General features: G+C 41.3%; 1 protein-coding gene across 5 annotated transcripts in view; it reads left to right on the plus strand.

Annotated features, from left to right (window-relative positions):
- aifm1 (apoptosis inducing factor mitochondrion associated 1) overlaps positions 1–5957 on the plus strand; it is a 65485-nt gene extending 59528 nt beyond the window's left edge. For all 5 annotated transcript variants that reach the window (XM_078412276.1, XM_078412273.1, XM_078412272.1 and 2 more), the window contains one exon: positions 474–5957. In XM_078412276.1, the coding sequence (XP_078268402.1) occupies positions 474–545 (72 nt within the window). In that variant the 3' untranslated portion in view covers positions 546–5957. The remainder of the gene's footprint in view (positions 1–473) is intronic.
- Positions 5958–9872: the final 3915 nt, after the last annotated feature.

Below are 9872 nucleotides of genomic sequence, written 5' to 3' on the forward strand. Positions count from 1 at the left end.
CCCCCACCCTAATCGTTGTACTAGTTTCATTGTTGTCCTGGTGAGTTTCAATGTCTCTATAACTCGTTTTCACCTAGTCCACACTAACAAGGGACTGTTTCCTTGATCATCGTTGCTGTTTTGCATATCTTTCATTTATTTGTTCTATATCTCTATACCGTCTATTTCCCGTTTCCCTTTCCGCTGACTCTCAGTCTGCGGAAGGGTCTTGACCCAAAGCGTCATCCATTCCTTCTATCCAGAGATGCTGCCTAAGTTACTGAAGCATTTTGTGTCTATCTTCGGTGTAAACCAGTATCTGCAGTTCCTTCTTGCACACATCCTCAAAATGCTGTTATTTTTAAGAACAGAATCATAGAATGGCAGCGGAGGAGAGATATTGAAAATGCATTAGGAATTACTTCCTCAAATTTTCCAAATTATCTCCTCCCATGTTTTATTCTTCTAATGCATTTTATCCTTTTTATATACAGGTCATTAAAGATGGTGAAGAGCATGATGACCTCAATGAAATTGCAAAGTTGTTCAACATTCATGATGATTAGAATGACCAGAGTTTAACTGTATATAAGAGTCTAGAAATTTTTTTTAAACTGTAAACACATTTTGTGTCCAAAATCAAGAGCTTGAATTCTCAGAATGTAAGTAATATTTTGTGAGTTTCCAGATGATCTAAAATGCAAATGATTTGTACCATGTGCACAGTGATTAAGATTTTCTGAACTAAATATTAAAAATAATGTAAAAATGGCATTTAAAAAATCTTAATTTTATGAGCAATATTTGAGTTTTAATTCAGTTATGTTTTCGGCTGTGGGAACTAACCAAACTAGTATTAATTGAGGATATAATTTGACCAGATTGCTCAGAAAAGTTGGCTCACTTTTTGAATGGTGCCACGTGATTTGTTTCATTCCATTAAGAGATATATTCTCTGCCAGTATATAAAAGCTATGGTGTCACTCAAGATTATGGTGCTTGCATCACGAGTTAATTCAGATGAGAATGTTGACATATTTTTTTTAATTTTCTACACTTACTTTTCTGGACCCTGAGGTTTATAGCATTCATATGACAATTTAGTTGCTTTGATTATTGAAGACGACAGACAATCTCATAATTTCCATGGGGCCTTGAAAGCAGGGACAACTGAATGATATTAGAAAAACTTTGTTTTCACTGGATGTTCTTGTAGAGAATGGTTATTAGAATATGCTGATAAAATATCTCCCTGTAATCTACATTGTGTGGCCACATGAGGGAGCCAGTCTAGTCGTGAAAAAGACCTAATCTCAGCACTGAACTGCAAACCTCATTTATTCCATATTCACCAGGGGTTCCGTGGGGGGGGGGAGAGATTTGGAGTACCGCTGTCCTCTTCTATAGACTCTCCTTACCCTGCCTGATGTTTCTGGCATTTTGTTGTCAATTAATTTACTAGTGTCTGCAGCATTTAATTTCTACAATCGGAATAAAAATTAAAATGAATCATGCTGCAGTTGGACAAATGGAAATAATGCAATATTACATCGTGAGAGGAAGTTGTTGGTTTCAGTTAATGCTCTTCATGAAATACAATATAATTATATATTCCCGTCCAACAAAAAAAAAGATTTTCCCCTCTTTTCCACCCCCCGCTCAATTTAAAGGTAGGAGTTCAAAAATTAAAAAATTGGAGACATTGTCTGTGGAGTTATGGTGATTGTGGGGAATTCCAGCTGTCCAGAATTTGTCTGTAGAACACTGGAGTTGGCTACCTAGAAAAGATCTGAAAACTTTTAGGTGCATGCTGCTAAATCGTAAATAGAGTCACTTGTGTCTGTGTCCTGCAGTTCTGCTCTATCTGCCCCTAACCCCAGATACGATAGAATTCTCGTGATCCTTGTCTTTTACCCTTCCAGCCCACACGTTATCCTCCAACATTCCCACCACCAGTCACATCTTCTTGTCACCATCGCTTTTGTAGAGATAACTCCCTGCGCAAGTCCTTGGTTCACTTATCCCTTCCCACCTAACCTGCCGTCTTATCCAGTCCTTTCCCCTGCAACCACGGGGGTTGTAACATCTGTCCCAAATTGACTGGGTAAATGTAAAAATTGTCCCTAGTGTGTGTAGGGTAGTGTTAGTGTGCGGGGATCACTGGGCGGTGCGGACTTGGTGGGCCGAAAAGGCCTGTTTCCGCGCTGTATCTGAAATATGAAAAACAAAATATATATATATATATATAAAAACACACTTGCATCCAGAGACCCCTTCCAAGTGAGATAGACGTTTACATGCATCTCTTTTCGTCTTGTCTTCTGCATTTGTGGCTCCCAATGAGGCTTCCATTACATCGGCAAGACCAAGTGTAGATGAGGTAACCATTTGGCTGAACACTTGCATTCTGTTCACCAAGGATTCCTGGTTGCTAACCAATTTAAAACTTCTTCCTATTCCATTTGAATTAGCATCTAGTAGCTTTCAAGTATCAAGTTCTTAAAAATATTGATTGTAATCTTGGCTATGAAGGTCCATTGGCCTAGTGATACTGTCAGTACCTTCTACTGCCACTATGTGCAGCTGCTGCAGGCTGTGCCCAATCTACTCACATGTCCAACGTCTGTGGTGCGTCCAGTACTGTTTGAGCTAAGCATACCCACATCTGTTATAGGGCCATCAGTGGCCTCTTCCGCCAACACCTCGATCTGTTGGCTTTGTGGAGTTGCACGTTCTCCATAAAAACAAATGCAAGAGTATCCTCTCACGTTCCAAATATGTGTGGGGTGGTTAGATAATTGGCTGCTCTAATATGCCCCCAGTTTGCACGGTAGTAATAAAATTTGGGGGGGGGGGGGATGTGGGGAGAATAAAAAGTGGAATTAACATAGGATAAAAGTTAGTGAGTGGTTGATGGTGAGCACCGACTCATTGCCTGAAAGTCCTGTTTCTGCCCTGTTTGTCTAACTCTGAAAACTTGAAGGATTACTGAAAGGTTTGTGCCACTCGTGTGGTTAGGTCTAGACACCTCCACACCAACACTGTGTCTTTTTATTATGATTTTGCATCTGTGTCCTGGAATTATTTACCCCTTTCCTGAGGAAAATGGGCCAGGTCTTGCCCAAGGTGCACACTTGCCAAAGTGCACACCTGGTACTTGTTCGAGTTAAATTCCAATTTTAAATTGGTTAACAACCAGGAATCCTCGGTGTTCGGCCAAATGGTCACCTCATCTACACTTGGTCTTGCTGATGTAATGGAAGCCTCATTGGGAGCTACAAATGCAGTAGACAAGGCTTAAAGAGGTGAATGTAACCGTCTATCTCACTTGGAAGGTGTCTCCGGATGCAAGAGTGTTTTAGCGTCAGATGTTACAACCTCTGTCGTTGCAGGGGAAAGGACTAGATAAGACGGCGGGTTAGGTGGGAAGGGATAAGTGAACCAAGGACTTGCACCGGGAATCATCTCTACAAAAGCGATGGTGACGAGAAGATGTGATTGGTGGATCTTCTTTGGCCCTCTTCCCAAGTTAATTTATGCTCTTAGAAAATCACTGTCTACTGAACTACCAGTTTTAGTGTCAGCTGCAAACTTAGCTAATCAAGCCACCTACATTTTTGTCCAAATCATTTATATATATGACAAATAGTGGTACTCCCTGCTTTCATACCTGCAAGACACCACTCGTCTTGGGCCTCCAATTTGCAAAAACAACCATGCACTTCCATCCTCTGATTCCTTCCACAATACTATTTTTTTGTATCCAATTAGTTAGCTCACTCGGGATCCCATATGATCTTATTTTCTGGATCATCCTACAGTGAGTCCTTGTCAAATGCCTTGCTAAAGTCCATGTAGCCAACATCTACTGCCATGTCCTCGTCAATTCACTTGGTCATCTGTTAGGAAAACTCAAATTTTATGCAGAAAACCATGGAGAGTATCCCTAATCAGTCCCTGCAGTTCCAAATGCAGGTCGATCATGTATCTGAGAATCTTCTCTAATAACTTCCCACAATGGATGTTGGCTCGCTGGCCCATATTTCTCTGGCTTGTCCTTGCAGCCCTTCTCAAAGCTCTTCTTAAACTTAGACGGTAGACACATAATGCTGGAGTAACTCAGCGGGTCAGGCAGCATCTCGGGAAAGAAGGAATGGGTGACTCTTCGGGTCGAGACCCTTCTTCAGACTCATGTCCTCTTCACCATGTCCTGTTTCCACACTTTTTTTAAATTATTCCCTGTCAACATTTCTTATTAATACTAAGTGAGAAAAGAAGCTGTCAAATCTTTTATGGACACAAGGAACTGCAAATACTGATTTACCTGTGAGAATTCCTGGCCCTTGATTCCTCAAGATAGGGAGAAACATTTGGGATGAGATTGTGAACCTTGTGTCCAATCACATGAACTGCACAGGACCACAACATAAAGGGCAGAAGGACTGCACTACCTCCCATGCTGCTGACTTACTTGGCCCTTCAAGCATCTCTTTCCCCTTCATGTTGGCCTCATGAACCAACTCAGAACAGTATGCAAGCAAGTCATTGTCAATTCTAAGGGAGTACTGAGAGCACGAGAGACAACAAAGGACCTTTACCAGAACGATGCGACAGTTTAAGAGAAAGGAAACATAGTGCTGGAATAACTCAGTGGGTCAAGCACCATCACTAGAGAACATGGATAGGTGACGTTTTGGGTCGGGACTAATCTGTAATTTAAGATGATTGCTCACCACCCGTTGAGGACATGCACATCACCCCTTTTTTGAGGACAGTGGTGTAACTAGTAGAAATGTTACGTCACATCTCCAGCTATCAGGTTCAATCTTGACTTCCAACGCTGTAATTTGCGGGATTATATAAACAAGTGGTTGATGGTCAGCACGGGCCTGGATTGGGTAAGAAATAACTGCAAGCCTTTCCAGTAATGCCCATGTTTTGTACATAAATAAATTACATTAAAACATGAAATTCTGGCTTTTGTTTTAATTAAGTTTTTAATTTGCTGCGTGTTGGCATATATGGAGCTGAATGTTTTGTATTGGCTTATCATTCATTAATGAATTTCTTGTGTGAAATGAAAATGAAAATTCTAATGTGGCAAATACTATTTCATAGTTATCATTTAAAGATAATAACCTACTAGAGGAGAAAGCAGAACACTGATAGTTCCATCTCAGAAGAGGAGTACTTGGCAGAAAAGTACAAAACTACAAAACAACCAAGTGTTGTGGATCTGTGGAATTCTCTGCCACAAAAGGCAGTGGAGGCCAATTCACTGGATGTTTTCAAGAGAGAGTTAAATATAGCTCTTAGGGCTAACAGATGGGGAGAAAGGGGTACTGATTTAGGATGATCAGCCATGATCATGTTGAATGGCTGTGCTGGCTCGAAGGGCTGAATGGCGTACTGCACCTGTTTTCTATGTTTCTACCCAAAGGTATGTTAGGTTAATTAGCTACAGTAAATTTACCCCTTTAGTATAGGTAATTCACAAAAGAATCAAAGGGATGGGAGAGAATACATTTTAAGAGAAAATGGAATGGAATTATTTTACTGGGAGCCTGTATTGATCTTAATGGCAACCTCCTGTATCATAACCAGCAAGTCAAATGCACTTGTTATTAGTACATAGCAATGATGAAGAAAACAACGTGACACTGAGGTGGGCAGAGAAGAGGGTACGACAAAGATAATAAAACATTTTGTCCACATTGTGTATTATATAAAATGTTTCCTCTGATAAATGTAACAACTTATTTGAACAGTCTCAATTTATTTGGAGTGGTTAAAGTTGACATGCTTAAGAGTACTTTAGATAAACGTGATGGAGAAAGAAACGGAAGAACGTGCTGTTCGGGTGAATTCAGTGATGTGGGAGTAAGCCTCAATGTGGGACAAGTATATAAACGCTATCAAGCTTCTCTACCATCATAACGAATGCATGAAACACTGACTACTTAATGAAAGTAAATACCTGCCTATTTCAGTTGTTTGTAGATCACTTCACAATTGCAGTGCTAATAAACCTTGCAAGTGACTCGACAATGATTTTTTCTTATGTCTTTTTTAATTTGCATCTGAAAGATATTTTGTAGAAAGCTGTGTTTGTAGTTTTGGTAGACACAAAAAGCTGGAGTAACTCGGGCAGCATTTCTGGAGAGAAGGAATGGGTGACGTTTCGGGTCGAGACCCAAATTACCCGAGTTACTCCAACTGTTTATGTCTATCTTCGGTTTAAACCTGCAGTTCCTTCCCACACATTGTATATTTGGTATTGTTTCAGAATCTGGCTGCTTTGATTTATGGAAGAAGCAATGATAGTGAATAACAGTAACCAAGGAATTGCAAAGCCACTATCAGCAGCAAAAGGTCATCTCTGAGCAGAGAAAGTTGCTATAGGTTCCAGAGCTAACTCTGATGGAAACAATGCAGTAGTTTGATCCCAGGCTGACCAAGTTCTAGCCTGAAATACATCCATTGACAGCTCGAAATTTAGACCAAGGTATGTCATCCTCACTGCCATGGAATTATTGCAAAGACATTGACAACAGGGTCCACAAATTAAAGTTCAAAATTGGGGCAATGTTATCTTTGAATGGTATTAGGCGGAAGCTTTCAAAAGGTGATCAGAGTAAGTTGTTTGAGGGCAAAGGGACATCTGAAAAGTGGGATATTTTTAAATGTCTGACAGTGAGAATTTAAAGTATGCATGTTCCTGTCAGAGTGAAGGGCAAGGCAGGTAGAAGTCAGGAACCCTAGTTGATGAGCGAAATTGAGCATCTGGTCAGAAAAAAGGTAGCACAGTTCAGGTATAGGTGTGCTCCCGGAGGAATGTAGAAGATTGCGAGGCTAAGGTGGAAATCAGGAGGGTAAAAAGAGGGCATGTGATTGCTCTGGCAGATAAAGTTAAGTAGAATCCAAAGAGATAAGTATATTAAGTGAAGAGGTGTAATGAGAGGGAATAGGGCTCTTCAGAGCCCAATGTCAATCTACCCATGGAGCCTCAGGAGATGGCCAAAGTTTTCAATTAATATTTCTTGTCTGTTTTTATTGTGGAGAAAGACATTAAGACTTGGGAAAGTTAATGGTGATAACTTGAAGACGGTCCATATTACAGTCAAGGCGATGCTGGATGTCCCTAGATATATGAAGGTCAAGTCAAGTCAAGTCAATTTTATTTGTATAGCACATTTAAAAACAACCCACGTTGACCAAAGTGCTGCACATCTGATTAGGGAAAAAAAGAAACATACAGTGGGAGGTAGATAGGTCTGGTGCCAAATAGATGTATTCAAGGACTCTGGGAAGCCAGAGAAGAGTTGCAGGAGTCTTGACAGTTTAAGAATAAGGGGTAGGCCATTTAGAACTGAGATGAGGAAAAACTTTTTCAGTCAGAGAGTTGTGAATCTGTGGAATTCTCTGCTTCAGAGGGCAGTGGAGTCCAATTCTCTGAATGCATTCAAGAGAGAGCTAGATAGAGCTCTTAAGGATAGTGGAGTCAGGGGGTATGGGGAGAAGGCAGGAACGGGGTACTGATTGAGAATGATTAGCCATGATCACATTGAATGGAGGTGCTGGATCGAAGGGCCGAATGGCCTCCTCCTGCACCTATTGTCTATTGACAGACATGAATCATCGTTAGACATGGGTGAGGTACCAGAGAACGGAGGGATTGCCATTGCATGACAGTTCATGTCTCACAAATTTGATTGAGTTTTTTGAACAAGTATATAATAAGGTTGATGAGAGCAAGGTCGTGGACTTAGTTTATAAGGCCTTTGATAAGGTTCTGCATGGGAGGCTGCTCTGGAAGTTAAATTGCATGAGATCCACGGTGAGCTAACAAAGTTGATACAAAATTATGTACAGCTTCATGGAAGAAAACAGAGCAGCAAAGAAAAATGTGGGAACTATAGACCAGTGAGCTTAACATCTGTGGTTAGAAAGTTACTGGAGAACATTCTGAAGAATAAGATATATATACACATTTGGAAAAATCGGGTTGATTAGGAATAGACAGCATGGTTTTGTGCGGAGAGTTTACATCTCCTGAATTTGATTGTGATTTTTGAAGAGATAACCAAGACGGTTGATGAGAGCAGGGCTGTAGATGTACTCTATATGGAGTTAATTGAGGCCTTTAATAAGGTTCCGCATGGTCGGCTATTTTGGAAGGTTAGATTGCATGGAATCCACAGAGAGCTAACTAATTACGGCAGCACAGTGGCAGCAGTGATAGTGTTGCTGCCTTTCAGCGCCAGAGACCCAGGTTCAATCCTGAGTACGGGTGTTGTCTGGAGTTTCTACGTTCTCCCTGGGACCGTGTGGGTTTTCTCTGGGTGCTCCAGTTTCTTCTCACATTCCAAAGATGTGCAGGTTAATTGGCTTCTGTAAATTGTCCCTAAGGTGTTGGATAGAATTAGTGTATGGGTGATCATTGGTTGGTGCGGACTCCATGGGCCAAAGGGCCTGTTTCCACGCAGTATCTCGAAAACTAAAACTAAATTGGATATAGAATTGACTTCATGGGAGGAAGCAGATGAATGTTGTGCAAGGCTGTTTCTCAAACTGGAGGTTTGTGACTCGTGTGTGCCTCGGAACGGTGCTGGGCCCATTGGTGTTATCTATTTCAATTATTTGGATGAGAATGCAGGACAAAGAAAGGATAGTTAAAGACAAGAGTCACAGGCTGTTCCTTTAAATCTTGGAGCCCAGCCATTGAATTGACACACGGGTTTATTTTCCCTCTCCTGTGCCTACTTGATGGTAAGTTCTGCTCATAGTCGTACTCTCTCAGACTTTACATGTATTTTGTCCTTGATTTTGCCTACTAGTTATCAATTCACAGAGCTATCATACCCTAGTTCCTTTCAAAAATGCATTTTATATCTCATTTACAACAAACCCTGTCTCCTCTTCTATGGAGTCAACCATTCCTTATCGCCTTTGTTTACTTTTTTTGCTGACTGAACCCGTTCTTGACAATAGACAATAGGTGCAGGAGTAGGCCATTCAGCCCTTCGAGCCAGCACCACCATTCAATGTGATCATGGCTGATCTTTCTCAATCAGTACTCCGTTCCTGCCCTGTCCCCATACCCCCTGACTCTGCTATCCTTAAGGGCTCTATCTAGCTCTCTCTTGAATGCATTCAGAGAATTGGCCTCCACTGCCTTCTGAGGCAGAGAATTCCACAGATTTACAACTCTGACTGAAAAAGTTTTTCCTCATCTCCGTTCTAAATGGCCTACCCCTTATTCTTAAACTGTGGCCCTTGGTTCTGGACTCCCCCAACGTTGGGAACATGTTTCCTGCCTCTAACGTGTCCAACCCCTTAATAATCTTATATGTTTCGATAAGATCCCCTCGCATCCTTCTAAATTTCAGTGTACACAAGCCTAGTCGCTCCAGTCTTTCAACATAGTCCCGCCATTCCGGGAATTAACCTAGTAAACCTATGCTGCACGCCCTCAATAGCAAAAATATCCTTCCTCAAATTTGGAGACCAAAACTGCACACAGTACACCAGGTGCGGTCTCACTTGTGCCCTGTAGAACTGCAAAAGGACCTCTTTGCTCCTGTACTCAACTCCTCTTGTTATGAAGGCCAACATTCCATTGGCTTTCTTCACTGCCTGCTGTACCTGCATGCTTCCTTTCAGTGACTGATGCACTAGGACACCCAGATCTCGTTGTACGTCCCCTTTTCCTAACGACACCATTCAGATAATAATCTGCCTTACTATTCTTACCACCAAAGTGGATAACCTCACACTTATCCACATTAAACTACATCTGCCATGCATCCGCCCACTCACACAACCTGTCAAAGTCACCCTGCAACCTCAGCATCTTCCTCACAGTTCAAATGCTCCGCAATTTCGTCTTTTAT

Source organism: Rhinoraja longicauda, chromosome 15 (assembly GCF_053455715.1).
Source record: "Rhinoraja longicauda isolate Sanriku21f chromosome 15, sRhiLon1.1, whole genome shotgun sequence".
In the NCBI taxonomy this organism is placed as follows: Eukaryota; Metazoa; Chordata; class Chondrichthyes; order Rajiformes; family Arhynchobatidae; genus Rhinoraja; species Rhinoraja longicauda.